The sequence below is a fragment of the Esox lucius genome, chromosome 22 (genome assembly GCF_011004845.1).
Source record: "Esox lucius isolate fEsoLuc1 chromosome 22, fEsoLuc1.pri, whole genome shotgun sequence".
In the NCBI taxonomy this organism is placed as follows: domain Eukaryota; kingdom Metazoa; phylum Chordata; class Actinopteri; order Esociformes; family Esocidae; genus Esox; species Esox lucius.
In genome coordinates this window covers 9,479,414-9,498,970 of record NC_047590.1, presented here as the reverse complement: position 1 = coordinate 9,498,970, position 19,557 = coordinate 9,479,414, and the positions used below count along the sequence as shown (strand labels likewise).

At 43.2% G+C, this 19,557-nt stretch overlaps 1 protein-coding gene across 10 annotated transcripts in view; it reads left to right on the top strand.

Moving 5' to 3' along the window:
• The window catches only part of LOC105022555 (R3H domain-containing protein 1), a 32,116-nt gene extending 24,833 nt beyond the window's left edge, over nucleotides 1-7,283 (top strand). For 7 of the 10 annotated variants that reach the window (XM_010891088.4, XM_010891090.4, XM_010891091.4 and 4 more), the window contains 7 exons: nucleotides 1,178-1,362; nucleotides 1,751-1,950; nucleotides 2,735-2,838; nucleotides 3,108-3,277; nucleotides 3,682-3,924; nucleotides 4,137-4,230; nucleotides 5,396-7,283. In XM_010891088.4, coding sequence (XP_010889390.2) covers nucleotides 1,178-1,362; nucleotides 1,751-1,950; nucleotides 2,735-2,838; nucleotides 3,108-3,277; nucleotides 3,682-3,924; nucleotides 4,137-4,230; nucleotides 5,396-5,808 — 1,409 coding nt within the window. In that variant the 3' untranslated portion in view covers nucleotides 5,809-7,283. Of the gene's footprint in view, nucleotides 1-1,177; nucleotides 1,363-1,750; nucleotides 1,951-2,734; nucleotides 2,839-3,107; nucleotides 3,278-3,681; nucleotides 3,925-4,136; nucleotides 4,274-5,395 lie in introns of all 10 variants that reach the window. The other 3 variants (XM_010891086.4, XM_020042313.2, XM_010891092.4) reach the window with 3 other exon arrangements.
• The last annotated feature ends 12,274 nt before the right edge of the window (nucleotides 7,284-19,557 follow it).

The following is a 19,557-nucleotide window of genomic DNA, read 5'->3' as shown; positions in this document are numbered from 1 at the left end:
CTCACCCCTCGCTCCAGTCAGTCTCTCACCCCTCGCTCCAGTCAGTCTCTCACCCCTCGCTCCAGTCAGTCTCTCACCCCTCGCTCCAGTCAGTCTCTCACCCCTCGCTCCAGTCAGTCTCTCACCCCTCGCTCCAGTCAGTCTCTCACCCCTCGCTCCAGTCAGTCTCTCACCCCTCGCTCCAGTCAGTCTCTCACCCCTCGCTCCAGTCAGTCTCTCACCCCTCGCTCCAGTCAGTCTCTCACCCCTCGCTCCAGTCAGTCTCTCACCCCTCGCTCCAGTCAGTCTCTCACCCCTCGCTCCAGTCAGTCTCTCACCCCTCGCTCCAGTCAGTCTCTCACCCCTCGCTCCAGTCAGTCTCTCACCCCTCGCTCCAGTCAGTCTCTCTTTTTCTGCCCTTGCTCTTCTCCACTGCTTATACAATGATTGGCAGTTTCTCCTCCACGGTTGACCGTCATCTCTGCATTTAGACAAGCGCCTTTGGAAGTGTTCAGAACGGCAGATTGTAGCGTAAAAGCACATTGACGATGGGTATAAAGCACCTGTTAGCATTTCCTATTCCACCCACTGTACCGAGACAGTTTCCTCCCATTTCCAGAGCACTCAGCTGGAATGGTGTGCATTTGATATAATAGGAGAGTCATTTCATGCTTGGTTTGTGAGTGGAGGTGAGGCAGGGGGACTGAAAGACGGTAAAAATAGCTTGTCATGCTTTCACTCTTGGGAAACCGTTCATTGTCCTCTCGTTCCACTTTTCTTCATTTGGGGGCTAAAAAAACATTCCCGCCACCTTTCAGAACGGACGCCCACACTGATGCCGTCACTGGATTGCTCTCCAAGGACACTGGGCTACTCTCTGTAACCTTGACGTTCAGGTGTTTCACTATGAAAGAAGAAAAATTGTTTCTAGCAACCTTTTAACTTTGGTAGCTAGTTAGATTTTTTTTTTTCAATATTAGCTTTTTGCTTACATTTCCTGATTCTCTTCTATTCTTTGTGGAACTTAATATCTTTCATAGAAGGTAATTTTTATGTCCTAATGTGATGTTTACTTAAACAATTTCAATATTTTCTGATTGGAAGTATTCACACGTAGCTATACCGATGAAACCCTTTTTTATTTTAATTTTTTTAACAGCAAAGAAATGATAACAAATCAGCTGTCCTGTTATTGTAGGATACCAGGCTGTGATGTCAAATCAGCCCCAGAACTACCACCACAGTGTAATGGGAGGACCGCAGTCTCACCAGTCTCACCAGTCTCACCACTCTCACAACCTAGTGGGCAGCCAGCAGCACAGCAATATGGGAAGCCACATGCAAGGCATGATGGTCCAGTACCCTTCTATGCCTTCATATCAGGTAGGATTTGTCCTAACATCTCACTCTCGAACATCTTTGCCTTCCTGAAAAATAAATAACAATTCAATACTCGCCCAACCCTGAAATTGGAAAAGGATTTTCATGTTTCTTTTCGTGGATCTGTCTTATTCATTTGGAACAGACATTTTAAAAAAATTTACATGTATATGTGTGTATTTAAACAATTCATTGTGTGTTGCTAAGAAACCAGCTTGGAGATCCCTGCTGGTTGTCTTTTCTATCTGGTTTTTGATTACCTTCACTTGGTGTTCCTGGTCTAAGTCAGTCTCTGATTAGAGGACTAGAATGGAAACAAGCACTAGTCTAGGTAACAAGGCCTGGCATCTTACCAAAACCCCCCTAACATTATGGTATTTTTGCTATGCAGGTGTCCATGCCCCAGGGTTCTCCCAGCATGCCCCAGGGTTCTCCCAGCATGCCCCAGGGTTCTGCCAGCATGCCCCAGCATCAGCCGACCTATCAGCAGCCCATTGTGATCCAGGGCCACCCAAGCCAAGGTGCGATGACCATGGCTGGCATGCAGGTCTACTACAGCGTCATGCCACCCCATCAACATGGCACCATGAGGTAAGGACTGGGCACTGGTTGGTAGAGCATGAAGCTGGCAAAGCCGGCATAGTGGGTGTGATATCCCCAGCCTGTTATTCATGAAACATTTATTCATCCGTTAGTTGTAAGTCACTTTAGGTTAGTGTCTGCTAAATAATAATAATAAATAGTCTGGTATTGAAATGTTACATGTTATAGAAATTATGCGTGCGTCATCTGTTACTGTCATTATACAAAGTGAGTTCAACACTGATGAAAGCAGGGCAGGTTCAAGTGTACCAGTAAATTCAACCAACGCTGTTTACAGATGTTCAGCTTGGGTCCCTCAGTCCCCCTAGAGAGTGAACTCCCCCGTACCATGCTGGCTGATTGGATTATTGGAAAGGTGTAGAGACCATTGTCACGGGAGCTGAGGTTCTCTGTTAACACCGGGATATACTGCACTGGATCCTAAGTCTTAGAAATCATCCCGCTAACTGAGGGAACACTGCCAAAGTGACCTTCCTCCGCTCTCTACCGTATAATCTAAAATGTGTCCCAAATGACTCCCTACATAGCGTATAAATTCTGACCAGGTCTGTTATTCCCCCTTCTGTTCACTGTGTGTTTCAGGCCGTAATGAAAAACAACTAATTGCGTGCTTGTTTTCTCCTGGACCACCACCATTAATCAGCCGTAATTACCAGACCTTTAACATGAGGCTGTTACTGCGAAATTGGGCGTGGCTCTTAGGAGGAACGGCTCTCCGCTTCCTGCATGTTTCTAAATGTTCTGCGTTGGCCGTGTCGGTATTCCTCCTCAGCTCGTCCATGGGGTTTCTACCTCCTCCTGGTTCGGAGCAGATGCAGTTTCCCCGGGCCTCCTCTCCGTGCGGGACCCAGCAGCTCCCCGGACAGCAATGTACAGGTGAAATGACCGCTCCCCCGGGCAAACAGTAAGGTCGAAGGTTAACTTCCCCACAGGATCGCACAACAATAATAATATCACATATGGAGAACATATTACCCATCAAGCCCAGAATGGCAGGTCTAAATTGTTATTTTGTCCCAGAATGCACTATAACTTTTCTTCTCAGCCTTCTACATGGTGCTTGTATGTTCATCGGAGGGGAAGCTGTCGGAGGGCAGTGAAGCTCAGGTTTTCTTTAATGTGTGAGGTGTTCTGCCTCTGTTCAGGTGTGCACCCCCCTCACGGCAGTGGTGTGATGATGATGCAACTCACCCTCCCGGCTAACCACCACCCCCCAGCCCCCTCCCCGCCCCAGTGGAAACTCAGCAGACACTACAGCCTGGACCACGCACGCAGCCAGAGGTCCTCAGAACCACTCCACCTGGAGAACTCACAGGTAACTACTCAGAACCGTTCCACTGGGACAACTCACAGGTAACTACTCAGAACCGTTCCACCGTGACAATTCACAGGTACGATTTGTGCTGCTGATTCTTAAAACACTGTTTTATTTGTCCAGATATCAAGGACATTGTTACAGGCGTGACCTGCCATTTTCATTTCTGTTCCTCAACATAATCAGTTGGATCTTAATAATATTCAACATGTTAAAGAGGAGAATCACTGATCTAGAAATCATCTTGCATCCCAAATACCCATTGTGGGCTCAGGATTAGTGGCTACCTGTAGTGCCTTGTTTCAGGCAGTTTCTTCAATATCTCCTCACATGGCTTCTGATCCGTTTGTGTTGGACCTCCCCCTCACTCTCTCTGGTTGCTCCTCTCTGCCCGGTTTGTGTAGAACAGCCCCGGCACGTCCCCGGCCCAGTCTCCGGCCCCGGTCCACCACCTCACCTCCATGAAGAGCCTCCGCTCTGCTGGCCTCACTCCTATCCCCATTATGGCCCAGTTCCCCAGAGCCTTGGGCCCCGGGCAGGCAGGGGATGTCAGGTACCCTCTTCTGGGTCAGCCTCTCCAGTACAACCCTCCCATCCGGCCACCGCTGCTCCACGGAACGCACCACATGATCCCTAACCAGCAGCCGGTGAGTAATTGAGGTGCTGGTAGGATGTGCTGTGTGTCCTCTGGTTTTTATTTAGAGGGCCCGGCAATTTAGCGCTGTTAAATGAACACTGATGTCGTTCACGGATTTGGAAGGACTTTTCTTGTTGTGGATGCCCAAAAACAGACTTTGTCTTATTGGTGAGTTGCATGAAGAATCAGCCCGACTAAGTCCAGCATGTCTGCTTCTCCCAGGGCCCAATGGGGATCCGGCATCATGGAGGACGAGGAGGGAGGAGACCGGCGCCCAGGAAGTCCTTATCTACAGATCTCAGTGTAGGTGAGCCAGGTAATCGAGAGGGAGACCACTCTAGAGTAGCAGTCCTAACTTGGTGAGCTCATTTAGGATATAAATATAGTCTATAGAACAGGCCTCCCTCAATTCAAGCTTTTAATTGCATAATCATTGGACCAATAAGTTTAACAGTTAAATTGCCAGTATTAGATGTTCCAGATCCTTCTGTTTCTCTAATGTTGGGTTAACTCCTCACAACAATGCTGCCTTTTTATTCACGCATCTTATCTTTTAGCATTTGACTGTGACCGTTGTGATATTTGGTTATGTAGCCTTGATTTTAGTTAGGACACTTTATTAATTCCACAAAGCAGAGATTTTGATTTGACCAGCCAAGGCACGCGTCCTCAGTTTATTCATATATATATTTTATAAATGAAATGTTTGTGTGGTAAAATGGCTCGTTGGATGCATGTTTTGGACCTGAATAGAACTACGGTAGATAATGGGGAGTGTGTGGGTGGCGTTAGCCTCTTTACCCCCGGGCTTCATTTGGCTGATTCTGGATAGCGTTCAGGTTTTTCTGGGTGGGTGTTGATGGTACATCCAGCCTTTCTGTTGATTTGGTTCAGTCTGTTTGCATCATCCCTGGTCATGTTACCTTCTGTGCTGTCAGCACTGTGATCTTTGCAACAACAAAAAAATATATACATAAATATATATATATTATTATTTTTTTTACAGCATCATGTTTCAAAGTTAATTTGTGTGCTCTGTGAACTGATCCCTGCAGAACTTGAGTCTTACAAAAAGTAAATCAGCATATTTTTTTTAATGTAACATTAATGTACAGCCTTGTTTTTTGGGAGAAATTCCCATTATAAACCGCTTGCAATGCATAAGATAAAACTGGAGGGTATTTGTAAAAGTTAGCAGAAATATTTATAGACCTGACAGAATTCATACCTGGCTACATAAATTGCGATGTACTGACCTGGGTGTCAGGGATATCCCGATTCTCCAGTTTAATTGGATCTTATTTTAGAAAAAATTCCTATTGCATTTACTGTAAGGTTTGTGGGTCCACCATTACAACACCGCAACCAATGTGGCTAATCTCAACACTCGCCATTCTCTAATTGAACTGTCATTATTATAAAAGTCCATTCTTGAATGTACCAGTTTAAATAAAGGCTGAAACCATTCATTTTCCATGCAGTGAATGGTCGCGTCCTGGAGGTGCTGGACCTACCAGAGGGCATCAGCAGAACCGAGGCCGACTCTCTTCTGGTTGAACTGTGCAAAAGAGGGGCTTCCATCAAATGGCTGTCTGAGCCCCAACAGACTCCACAGCCTGGGAACCATTGTGGTGGGTCTGGGGGGGACGGTATAAACAGTGACACGAACACTGACACTTCATGTTCCAAACCACCCTGTGGTAACCACGGCGACCTAGCCTCCACCTACACCATCCTGGCCGTGTTCCCCTCCAGGTGCGCAGCTCAGAACGCCCTGCTCCGACACAGTGACCCCAGTTCTAGTCCCATCCTGACCACCACTGCGTTCAAACTGCGAACCAGCAAGAGACACACTGATGAGTTTCAGCACCTGGAGAGGACCAGTTCTCAATAGCAGGGAAGGGGGAGGGGCTGTCTGTTAGGGCCCCCAAGGGGTAACTCACCATGGTCCTCGGCATGGCCGCTTCAGCCCCCGCCACCACGTCTTTCATTGCTGCCACCAACCCACCGATTGGACCCCCCCCAGCCAGTGTCACTCGCTTGTCTTCAATAACCACAGGGCTACGTTGGCATTACCTGAACTGTTTCTTTCACTTGAGTTGTAGAAGCTTTTTTTGGGATCGTGTTAATGTCTTAGCAGTGTTCTCCACTTTCTGAGATGATAATGCAACATGTAAAAATGATCCAACAAACACAATGTTGAAACACATATATAAACCCAGAAGGAAAAACACAAGAATTAAGTTCCAAATGTTTGGTGTTATTTTCTTTGCAGACCGACTTAACTTGGCTTTAAGATCATATCGAAGAGCATGATTTTGTGTTTTTTTTTTGTGTTGTTTTTTAAAGCTGCGGTGAGAAGACCCAAAGTGGGTTTCACTCATTCATTACAAGAGGAGAATATACCAAGTGTGTTTGCCATTGGAGAAGTCTCTTCAGGACTGATTCTCATTTGAGGTCTGCGACGGGTAGAATTCAAATTTCCCATTGACATCAGTGCTTGATGTACAGTACACAAACGCCTAAATTGAAAAATCGAGGGAAGAGTTGCCCTGTGGAGTCAAGTCTCATGTTAATCAGTTAGTGTGAAATGTGAACATCAGATTATGGCGTCTTCTAGAACAAAACTGGCAAACTGGACCCTGTTTCCTGTAGTGCACAAGGTTTTACCAGGTCCATATTGACTATGTGGTCAAAATGAGTGCACTAAATGGGGAATAGGGTCCCTGTTTGAGAGTCAACCCAACAGAATGGTTTTCTTTTTGTGCCTTCTAACTCTACTCTGGTGTCCGTCACTCTTCCACACACACTTTGAAGACAAGACACCTCCTCCATGGCATCTGTATGCTCTGACCCTTTCATTCACATCCAAACATCACTGATACGGTAGCTAAATCATTATTCTGTCACTTTTCTACACGGTGAATGTTATCTTTGCACTGGCACAAGGGAAAAATGTTAGTTCGCTTTTGTTTGTGGGGGGGAGGGGGGGTTGTGTTTTTTCTTTCTTTTTGGTTTTTAAGTTAAAATATGAGATGAGAAGCCTGGGTCTATCTCATTGATATTATATTCTATTCTAAAATGAATGTCCCCCCCAAAACTCTCCTAGCCTTCTGTGTGGTCAAACCCATTCCCTGTTTCCCTCCACAACATGGCCAGGCCAAATTCCTTTCATATTTAAATCATGTTGTTTATTTCCTATAATAAGGGTCACTGGATAAAGTGCACATCATTCACACACAGAAAAACCTCCCCTACCCTAACAGATTTCTATTTAAGATTTGTGGATTCATGAGAAATGTACAGTCCCCTGGTGCAGGTTTGTTTTTATTTCTGTTTGAAACCAATAAATGTTTACACCAAACAATACAGCACATTTCTTGTTTCCTTCAAAGCTGTCCACGGGTATGGCTTGTTTTAGTGACTGTAATTGATATATTTGATTTAAAATGTAATTAAACATGTATGATTAGGAGCTGTATTCTCACCTGAGGATTCCATCATACACAAAGTGACACAATTGTGAAGTGTAACGGTCAATATTGTGGTTGTGATCCAGAGCAGAGCGTCGGACCTTTTAAGGAGTAAGGCTGGGGGCGGGGTGTTACATGGCCGATATACAAAGGCAAGGAACAATAAATACGTCGGTGATGATATACGGTCTGATGTAGTATGGCTTTCAGCATACGGTATTTCAACCACGCTTTTTATAGAAGTTTAATGTGCCAGTAAGTGTTACTGTTTGTTTTAAATAGACATTTAAGATTTGGGCGACAGTGCCACCTCGCGGACTTGCGATATTGTCACAGTTTCAGCCCTTGAAGTCGGTACAGGTCTAGGACCTGTATAACAACCGAAAATCCACGCAGCTGAAAAAGCATTTGACACTAAGTTGTACAAATTCAAAGTGATGCACGGAAAATGCGTTTTGTTTTCAAATTGTCCGACAAATTCCCATAGACACTGAGTTGAATTTTGTTTCGTTGCTACGCCGAAACTGTAAGTTATTCTTCATTATACGCACGCCCATTTTTCAGCCAATGTGTTAACAATAGTGATTCCGAATTTTAAAAGTGGATTGATGTACTCTTGACAGGGGTCCCCTCAACAAAAGCTCTCTATAAGGTCTTAGAAAGACGAGAGTGATATTATGTCATAACTGTTGCAAGTAACCTACACTACGCCTACGGCCTGATAGGGAGTCTCTAGGTATCCATTCTTGTGTGGCTCAAATTCTCGAGAATCCGCAAGGTCCTGCGCACGTGGGTATAGTGACAGCTGGTGCTACCACCTTGCCTTCCGGCAGCAGCAAATCAAAATGTATTTTTCACATTCCTTATTAACAGGTGGCCATACAGTAAAATGCTTGCGTTAAAAAAAAAACGGTAAAAACCGGCATGTGTGACCTCTTACCGATTGGCTGAAAGTTATGCTAAATAAGACCATATATCAGCCCCCCCCCCCAAAAAAACCCAAAACGTTCATTGTTCTAATTGGTTGATAACCAACAGCAATAAGACCTCTTATATGGCCAATATTCCACGTTTTAACACAATTTCATTATCTTTGTTTTTTCAATTCTGGTAAAATTAGACTTTAATGACAAAAGGATTTTTCACCTCAGTTCTGGGATTAAATCTGGCGACTTTTCAGTCATTGGTCACATTATCTCACATCTGGGATACCTGCACCTTGATATATGTGTATATGTATATATATTAATAAATTTTAGTCCAGGACCAGGTTCGAGGTGTTTGTGAAACTGGCCGTTGGTGTCGAATTCTGAAGACCTGCTGCAGTGGCAGCGCACGTTTCTGTCCCAGGCCAGCACTGTCATTACCTTATTGTTTAAGCTGTGGTTAGTGGCAGACCCAGCTCCCTCCTGGACATGTTATGGAGAACACTACATACAGATGTCTTTAAATGTAGGCCTTTTGTTTTCATAGATGCAGAGAAAGTGCTCAGAAAGGGCTAGATCATGACACATAGTTCCTTCAGGACTACTGTATCACTGTGTAGAAATGTACCCAAGATGTGTGTATAGCAAAGCCTATGGTGATGCTGTATAGTGCCCGTATTATCAACTGACCACTATATTTATGCTGTAGGTGATCTGTGCGAACGCCGACATGGACTTGCAACTCTTCAGTGATGAAGGAACTGATCCGGGACCTGCCGTCTTCCCACAGGTCTGTGAGGGTTCCATTGGTGCTGTCCAGTCATGAGAAGGGAACAACTGCCAGAGTGGAGGGACCCTTGAAGGCCCTGACAGAGGACCTGTTTCGACGGGCCGATGCCAGTCTCAGTCACCCCGCGGTTAGACCTGCTGATGACCAGAAAGAGTTCAGCATCAGGATCATGGGCCCTTCAACATCCAGTCATTTGTTATGGGAGTCAGTGAATTAGTTTGAATAGGACATTTACTCTTTCCGCCATTGTGGAATGGTGGCTATTGCGAGTGTATTCATTGGAGAAGGAAGTGAAGCCATTAGGGCTGTGATGAATCATCTCAAATGATGTGAACAGAAAATTAGCACTTTTTGCATCTGCCATATTGTTTGCATTGTGTGAAGTTGTTCAAAGGATGTTTCTGTGACAACTGAATAATACTGAACTTGCTATCTGCTGTCCCTCCAAGGAAGCAATGGGATTTTCAGTTTCCTCAAGGACTGTGTCACTGAGACAGCACCAGGGGGTGCTGTTGTTCACCACTAATTATTTGGTCCTTGAAATAAGTTAAAAATGGAATACTTCATAGAATCTCCGATTTGATTTGGTTGTTAACACAACACTGGACTCGTAATGATTATGATGGCCGGCTAGTATCTAGAAACTACAGCAAATTGTTTGATTATTACATTTCTGTTAACTGTTTGTTTTTGTTGGCAGTGTTCCTAAATTTCCAAATGAAACCCGCCCCTTAATTAATAATAAGCTCATAATAAATACCTAAAAAATCTTCCAAATAGAAGATGCTGCCCAAGTACTTAGATACATGTAACTCTGCATTCAGTAAAACGATGTTAGTCAGTTAATAAATTTTGTTTTGGTATTTTTAGTGTTGAAGTTACTAAATGAAGCAGGGAATTGTTATTTCTAAGGAAAAGCAGGACAAAATAAATGACCCTGAAAGTGATGTATTAAACCTGTTGTATGAATAATTTTTCTCTCTGCAGGGGGCACTAGCTCCCCTTCTTTTGGTCTCCATTTACGGTATCAACCTATAATTATGTACAGTTAACACATCTCAATTTTACCATATGACTAAGAACACATTCTCAATTCCAGCAACAACCCACAGAGCAGTCGGTTAATTGCGTTGCTCAGGGACAAAACAACGGATTCTCCTTGCTGGCTTGGGGATTCAATCGAGCAACTTTGGCGTTTGGTCAGGTGCTGTAATCGCTAGCTGACCAAAGCGGAAAGGTCGAATCATAACTAGTGTTGCGAAATCCCAGGAACATTCAGTACATTTAGATTTTTTTCAGTAATGCAGAGCGTTTGTTGGGTTCTGGTTATACTGCTTATTCTCTCCTGATTCCAGTAATCCTCCAACTGGGATTTCAGGAAATCCCCTTTGGGAATATATTGTATTTGAAGTTCCCAGGCTATTACTAACTGTATTTGTGTCACCTTGTATTGTGTTATCATGGTTTCATGACCAAGCAGTCATGATGAGCTGGGGGTGTCGCTAATGACCCTGAGCAACATTTGGGTCGGGGCCTGCTCCTCCAGCCCCAACTCCTGCCACAGGCCCTGGCCTGGGTTTGGGCGGTGCTGTAGTAGAGGTCCAGACAGTCTGGTACTGCTTAGGGTGATGGAGGGCTTCCCCTTGGCCGGACATTGGTGCATTGGGAAGCATTCGGAGGGATTGTGTGGAGTCTATGTGTGTGCATATATAATAGTATGGAAACAGTGTCTCCCAAAATGTTGGGGAAGAAATGTGACTGAAATATGATGTTTTTGTCTGCTGTAAATGGTGTGTGGAATTGGGTCTGTGTGGGGTTATGGGAGCCCTGTTTGGATGCTTACCCAGGATAACAGCGCGTGTTTGGGTGTGCTGTGAAGCGTGGACGGAGACAATTTATCCATTTACTTGGGGTGAAAATACATTAATGTGTTTGTGACCCTGATTTCCTACATCGATGCACTGGACTGCTTCATTTTAAATGAGCAGTTAATAAAGGACAATAGGCAAACCAAAAAATGTATCAGAGCTGCCAAATTGGCTTAATAATAATGTTTATGTATTTTCTTTAAAAATAAATCTTATTTGACCAGGCTAGTCTTACTTGATCAGAGCCAATTCTCAATTAGCCTCCTTTAATGCAAGCCTTTAATTCCATTTTCAATGTTTCTCTACATTTCTCAAGAAGCAACTTACAACACGGAAGTGTCCTCTGTGTGTGTGTGTGTGTGTGTGTGAGCAAGCAAACATTGATATTCCGGGACTGCATGTGTTTCCTTCCCTCCTGAAACATACCCATCTGTTTCACTTCCTCACCAAGATGGGGGAAAAAACAGGCCACGATTCAAGAAGGTCTTTATTAAATTCCTTGGTGTGCTGGTAGTCCTCCGAACCGTAGACCTAGCTCAGTGTCAATGTGGGCAGACATGAATGTGACTGACTCCCCGGTAGGCTCTCAGCCAGAGGCAGCACAGCAGCAATAGCGCCAGATGATATAACAATGGGGGATAGTTCTGGGTTGTGAATGTTGAGTGAGAAAATATTGAACATGCGCATCTGTGTAAGTCAACACACGTGGTGTTGACATGTAGGAATGCCATTAGAACGTACGTAGTCCATTTCATCTGTTTTAATACTACTGTTATTACGCTATGTACAGTGTATGTGGGTTAATGCACCAGAACCTATTTATAGACCTAGTATATATCTGGTTTTATTATCGTTGTCATGCCGACCCCTTGACCTCACCCTAGGAGACCCTGGGAGTGTAAATGTAGAATCTTATATCCCGGTAACCTGAAGGGAAATAAAACACTGGGAGAAGCTCATAGAGTTGCGTGGATGCTCTCTTATCATTCTGTAATGGCTTGTATACCAATGGAAATATCCACATTACTCAAGGAAGCTGACAGATTAAACAGTCTGTAATATGAATCTGTACCGTGCGGACAAAGTTCCTAATCAGGGGTACAGAAACTGTACCAAATTTAACCTCATGTACTCATAGACTCAGCGCAGTGGTACAGACTGTGTAAAATCAAGACATTATCATAAAAAGAAAATGTGTCAAATCCAAGTTATGTTGTCCCATTGTCCACAGGACGTTTCCAGTCAGCTGGGATTCCACTCTGGTCGCACTCAGCACTTGTCACAAGGCGTGTGCATTCAGTGGAATGTTAGCTAAAGTGGCACTGGGCTCATAATGATGAGGAAAAGAGCCATTGCTGCCTGAGAAGTAATATTTTTAGCGACGCAGTGTATTGTGTACTACACCCACTGATCAAACACTGGCACAGTCTGTGTGGGATTTGACGGCTAACACAGCCAGGGTGTGTAAGGAAACCAAATGCCTGTTGACCTCATTCTGATGAGTCACTCAGTGTGGTCCACCACAGCAAGCTTTGTTATTAATGCTACCGTGTTTAGGGTGGAAGACCAAACTAACAAGGCAACTTCACGATTTCTTGAATAAATATAAAGCTTTTTTTTTTGCTCTCATTCTTCATATCTTTTCATTTTTCATAGTATGGTTTTCTTGTTTATTATTTTTCGATTCACTGCGGTTTCTTACTCAAATTGGCACCCGAATCAAATGTGAAATATGGGATAATTCTAAGAACTAACCCACTAGGTTCTATCTGGCTTATTTGCTTTTATGCCATCCGTCTTTTAGATTTTTTTTCTCTCAAAGGTCACAAAGGTCGTTCACATTCTTCACCATCAACTGTAATCTCACAAATATTTGTTTGGAGAACAGTCGATGGGAAGATAAATAAACCATAAGCAAACTGGTTTTGGGATCATCAATCTTGTTTGTTAAGCCTGGTATTTATTATACATTATGCTGGATTAAATCTCTGGAGATGCACCATATTGTTTTGGCTTGTTTCAAAAGTTTCTATTAAACACACAAATGAAAACTGATATGGACTGTCTTAGTTTCACACATGTATCAATGAAACATATAAAATAATATGTGCGTGTTTGTTTCGAGTGAGGCTGTCAAGGCGTGTTGTTGAATGCATGTCGGCAGATTGCGTGAAGCTTGTAGCGTGACGGTCAGTGTCAGGAGGGATGTGTGTGATGTCATATATTTGTGAGGATGTTGTGGTCCTGTACGCCAGACGGATGTGTGGTGTGTTTGTGGATGTCTGTCTTCAGGGTGCATGACGTCTTCCCGCGGTCTCTCCAGGGACCGGCTGTGCCGCTCCCTCCGGATGAGTTCCTCTTTCCTGCAGTTCAGCTCCGTCCGCCGTTCCTGGCTTCACTCTTCAAACTTCCTTACAGCACGTTTCATATCTGTGCTATTGGCTGGTTCCCGGACTGTGGGTCATGTCTGGTCTAGTTGACGCTGGAGATTACCTTTTCGTTTAGGACATTGTAGTCTCTCGGTTGTTCAGCCAGTCTTTCAGAAGGCTTGATGGGTAATTGACAAGAGCAAGGGTGTGGGGGGCCTGTGCCGTGTTTACAGGTTTCAAGTGCTCTGTGTCAATTTGAAGTATTAGGAAATATCCTCTTAAAGTGTTTAGGCTGTTGTTGGGACCCTGGACCAATGAGTTTCCATTCTTTTATTAAACATTCACTGTTATGTCCTTTTCACAGGAAAGGTTGGATCTTTCTTTCAAAAGGTCCACTTAATCACAGAAAAATACATTATTCCATTATTGTCGGCATACACATTTAATAAAGCCATTGCTTCAGACGAGAGGTGGGAGTGGTTTACTACTTTCTATACATTTTGTGTAACAAGCCACATTCACCGCAATGCCCATTCAGAAATCCATTATAAATTATCAAGCAGGGTAGCATTTCAAAATGTTTGGTGTTGACTGTTAACTTTCAGATACCTTTCAGGGAAAGAAAGTAATCAAATGGGTGGTTTTTAGGCTTGGAATAAAGGGGATTTACCTTTAATCCTTCTTCCTGTTCTACCTCCAAAGTGATCTGCCTGTCTTTGCAGATGCCATCCTTCCTTGTAAAGGTCAGAAGTGATGGCTCAGTGCCAGGCTGTTCTGGGTGTGTTGCACCTTACCCTCCTCTCTTCAGATCCACTGAAATCTCTTTATGTTTGGGTCGGTTTGCAATTGCTCTTTGCTTTAGTTGTTGTCTTTAGGATATTCAATTTCAACCTCATTGTTCTTGCGTCTGGGCCCATGGTTTCTGTTTCCATGCCGGAACTCGCCTGCTAGGATAAATAAGACAAGGTGAAGACGATGTGAGATTTTACATGGAAGTGTTTGAAAATAAACACATTTAAGGAACGAGTGCCATAGGATTGGCATTCAAAATGGGACCATTGGGAGATGGTGTTAAAAGCTGGCTGCAGTTTTTCTTTCATAGAATGAGACTTAAACAGTTATTGCGTGCTATGTTTTGAGGGAGTAGCAAGCTGAAGTTCAACCAAGCTCAAATGACAACTATGCTTTTTATTATTCTGTTAAATCTGTCTTTTGCTCTATATGTACACAAAAAAACAGAAAAACTAAACAGAATGCAATGATGTAAATCATTTATATTTTATTGAAAGTAGTACAAAGACAACATATGTCATGTTGAAACTTGGACATGTAATTGTTTTTGTAAAAATACATGCCCACTTTGAATTTGATCCCAGCAACACGTTTCAAAAAAGTTGGGACAGGGGTATGTTTATCACTGTGTTGCATCACTTATTTTAACAATACTCTCGAAGTGTGTGGGAACTGAGTAGCCCAATTGCTGTAGTTTTGAAAGATAAGTGTTTTCCATACTTGCTTGATATAGGATTGCAGCTGCTCAACAGTTCGGGGTCCCCTTTGTCGTGCTGTAATATGTGCAGAATGTGGTTTGGCATTGTCTTGCTGAAATAAGCGAGGCCTTCCCTGAAAATGACATTATCTAGATGGTAGCATATGTTGCTCCAAACCTGTATATATTGTTCAGCATTAATGGTGCCTTCACAGATGAAAGTCACCCATGGGTGAAAGTAAACCATGCCATGTGCACTAATGCACCCCCATACCATTATGGATGCTGGCTTTTGAACTGTGCGCTGCTAAGAAGTCGGATGGTCCCTCTCCTCTTTAGCCCGGAGGACGAGGCACCCGTGATTCCCAAAAATAATTTCAAATTTAGATTTTTCTGTCAACAGGACAGCTTTCCAGTTTGCCTCAGTCCATTATAAAAGAGTTCAGGCCAAGAGAAGGCGGCTGCATTTCTGGATCTTGTTTATACAGTGGGGCAAAAAAGTATTTAGTCAGCCACCAATTGTGCAAGTTCTCCCACTTAAAAAGATGAGAGAGGCCTGTAATTTTCATCATAGGTACACTTCAACAATGAGAGACGAAATGAGAAAAGAATATCCAGAAAATCACATTGTAGGATTTTTTATGAATTTATTGGTAAATTATGGTGGAAAATAAATGTCCCAACTTTTTTGAAACGTGTTGCTGGGATCAAATTCAAAGTGGGCATGTATTTTTACAAAAACAATTACAGGTCCAAGTTTCAACATGACATATGTTGTCTTTGTACTACTTTCAATAAAATATAAATGATTTACATCATTGCATTCTGTTTTTTTTCCTGTTTTTTTGTGTACATATAGAGCAAAAGACAGATTTAACAGAATAATAAAAAGCATAGTTGTCACTTGAGCTTGGTTGAATTTCAGCTTGCTACTCCCTCAAAACATAGCACGCAATAACTGTTTAACTCTCATTCTATGAAAGAAAAACTGCAGCCAGCATTTAACACCATCTCCCAATGGTTGAAGAGTACCTAAGATGAAAATTACAGGCCTCTCTCATGTTTTTAAGTGGAAGAACTTGCACAATTGGTGGCTGACTAAATACATTTTTTGCCCTACTGTATATGGTTTCTTCTTTGCATGGTTTGAGTTCACACTTGCATTTGTGGAGGCAGCGACATACTGTGTTCACAGACAGTGGTTTTCATGTTCCTGAGCCCATGCAGTGATGTCCACCACAGAATCTGTTTTTGATGCATTGCCGTCTGAGATCACAGCCATCCAATATTGGTTTTCAGCCTTGTACCTTGCATACAGAGTTTCTCTGAATCTTTTAATGACATTATGTACTGTAGATGATGAGATCACCAAACTCTCAATTTTACATTGAGAAATATTATTCTTAAATTGTTGCACTATTTGCCTGCGCAGTCTTTCAGAGTGGTGAACCCCTCCCCATCTTTAATTCTGATAGACTTTTTATACCCAATCATGTTACTGACTATTTTCTATTGAATATAGGGTATAAATAATTTGCACAACATTGCATTCTGTTTTTCTTTACACTTTACACAGAGACCCAACTTTTTTAGAAACAAGGTTGTGTATATATGTATACATTGCTGCCAGTTGCTGAGTGTTAGTTGCCTAGAAAACATCCATAACATCTGTATAAAAGAATGGAGGTTTTACCTTAGTCCTACCTCAGAGAAAACATCTTTACAATGTCCTTGTGATAGAGGGATGGGATGAAGGGAGGATGGGGAGGGAATGATGAGTAATGGTTTCTGACAGAATCTGAAATTAGTCTTTTGATGTTGAATGGCAGCGGTATATAAAGATGTGATCCTGCTGAGGGGAAAGGAGGAGGAGAAAACAACCTAAAAAGGCTCCTGTCTCAAGGGATCCCAGAGGTTTTTTTTCTTTTACAGTGCACATCCTGCCTACACAATTTTGACTGGAACAGTTCGATGCCGTATAAATAGAAAAATACAGTGTGCATAAACTGAAAAGTCAAAAACGCATAAAAATGTACTCGCAGCTCCAGTGCAAATTGCTGAAAAAACACAATGTTTTGATTAAAATCCCTGACTCTTTAAAAAGTCCCTTCGAAACGTCAGCAAAATCATCAAAGGGACCGCCTTCTTCATAAGGCCCTGCTTCAAAGGCATTCCTGCCATACTGCTTTTATTATGTAGCTGGCTGACAGACTGGATCTGTGCATCTGTACAGCGTTACTGGTTTTATGGGAGTGCTGCAGGCTGAGAGACGGAGAGAGAAGTAAGATTTCCCCTCTTCCGAGCATACTCCATGCTGCTGCCCTTGAGCTGTGGCCAAGGTGGTCGTCAAACGTGAACTGGGTTATGAGTGTTAATATAAAGCACATACAGAATACATACAGTCTGATGGATTCCATGGTAACCATTCACATCCATTCCCCTGGTGTGTGTTTGACTGTTCTCATCGGATACAGTGTTAAATCAGGCCCTAGATCCACACCCCATAATGAAGACTCCGCCTCCCCCAGCCCTGGACCACACCTCCCTGCGTGCTGTGCTGAGGGACATTATTTCATCATTTCAAAAAAAGTTTCCATGGCCACGTGTAGCGATAACCGCTGCGACCCTGTGCTTCTGAGACTTTTGGATGTCAACACCTCACAGGGTTTCATGGCCCATTCGATGCCACTCATTGACACAGGCCTGAAGGTTGACGGTTCACTGACCACAGGCAATCTCCCACCCTGCCACTACCATCAGGGCTGGTTGCAATTCAGCAGACTGTTAACATGTTGATACCATATTTATAATAACTGCATAAAGCGGGTGGTCAAATATCTGAATGCTGATTGGTTGAGAGCTGTGGTACATGGGACCATATTACATTTTGCATATTCTAATTGTGTTGGTAATTGGTTCACAGTAGCAATAAATCCTCTCAGGTGTTTGTGGTGTATTGCCAACCTACCAAGTGCTGTAACCCAGCATTCCGCGATGCTTTTTGTCTAAGAAATACTCCTGGCCATTGTATATTGGCTATACCACACCGCCTCCCGTTTAAATTGCCCAATTAATTTAAGGTTATCCAAATTGCATTACAGCAACAGGCTTCCCTGCCAATAAGCAATGCAAGATTTAATGCAGTCACCATCGCTGAGTGCTCCTACGTCATGGTTTGCATTTCAACACCGAAATCCAATATCAATCTTGACAGAAAACGCATCTCTCCCATCCATTCACCCATAGGCTTGGTTTGAGAATCCTTGAATGTCCTCAAGCCTTTCGGTGTCCAGTCCAGTACAGGCATCTAAGCGTAGCCTACATGAGACTGCTGAAGTAGCTTAATCAGATTGAAGCTGACTGTGTTTGTGTCATGCCTAAAAGGTTATATATTTTTAACTGTATTACTCCGTTAGGTTACAGGTCCAGGAATAGCCACTCGGATTGGAAAGGAGGCAAATTGTGCGTTAAGCTTTCCTGAGTAACCAGGCCCTGTTGGGAGCATTGGCTTATGTGGCCACAAAGAAAAACCTGCGAGAATGATGATCCACAAGCCGGAGCACATCAGAGAGACAGAGAAAGGAAGCAGTCCATCGCATCCCTGTTCCCTGTGTGGGACAGCTCGGAAGCCAACAGTACTGTCCATTTCCACACCTATGGAGCCAGTGACCCTGGAACAAGAGTATTTTTCATTGAAACTGGAGGTACATGACTTCATAATATACTGATTCTTTAGCACACAATATTTCAGTCACAAGTTCCACCATCCCCTGACGAACTTCGGACAAAAATTCAAACTACTATCTCATATTGTATGTGTGTGCGGCATGCAACTGGACTTCAGAGATAAGCTCATCTGTTTGAGGCACTTGATGATGAACTACAGCTTTGAATGGATATGCTGAAAGCCTGCAGTCAGTTCGGTTTGACATGTAAAGACGTAATGCTTTGACTGCTTGGTTAACAACATGCATACAGAGCACGTCTCCGCTCAAAACGACATACAGTTAAGTGCTGTGGAGCACTGCAGGGCATTCGTTAGTGTCAGCCTAGTGTATGCCTCACAAATCATCCACGCACACATTTCGCTCCGGATGCTAACTGCCCCATTTTCTCTGAGACTTCTCTTATGGGTGTCTATGCGTGCGTGGCTGAGACTGCGGTGGGTCCGACCACAGTCACAGTCGTAAAAGAAAAACACATCCTAAACGTGCACAACACAGTTCTTTGATTGGATCAGGGAGTGACGGAGAGCGCGAGCGCTGGTTTCATGTTTCATTCTTTCGACGACACCACGCACGATTTGTTCGCAGGCTGCATAACATTTAAATGTTTCGAATTACAGGGTGTTATTCTTTTAGAAAACCATATGGCTGTATTGGGTAAATGGTAATTTCTTATATAGGCTACCTGAATTATATTTGTAATGTAATCAGTGTATAGATATGCAGATTAGGTACAATAGCTAGCATGTACTTTTAATGACAGACACCATAAGCAACCTGTCATTGTACATTTGCCTGAGCTCAGATCAGACAGTATATCAAAGGAGCAGCTGTAGTCTGCTCATTTCCAATCTGTTTCATATACTCCTGACAGAGAGTTGGCAATGTTTAAATGACCTTTCAATTAATATCACACACACACGCGCACAGACACACTCATCCTATTATTCTACTGGTGTAACTGAGAGATTTTATAATTGTCCTATCATGCAGATTAACTCAG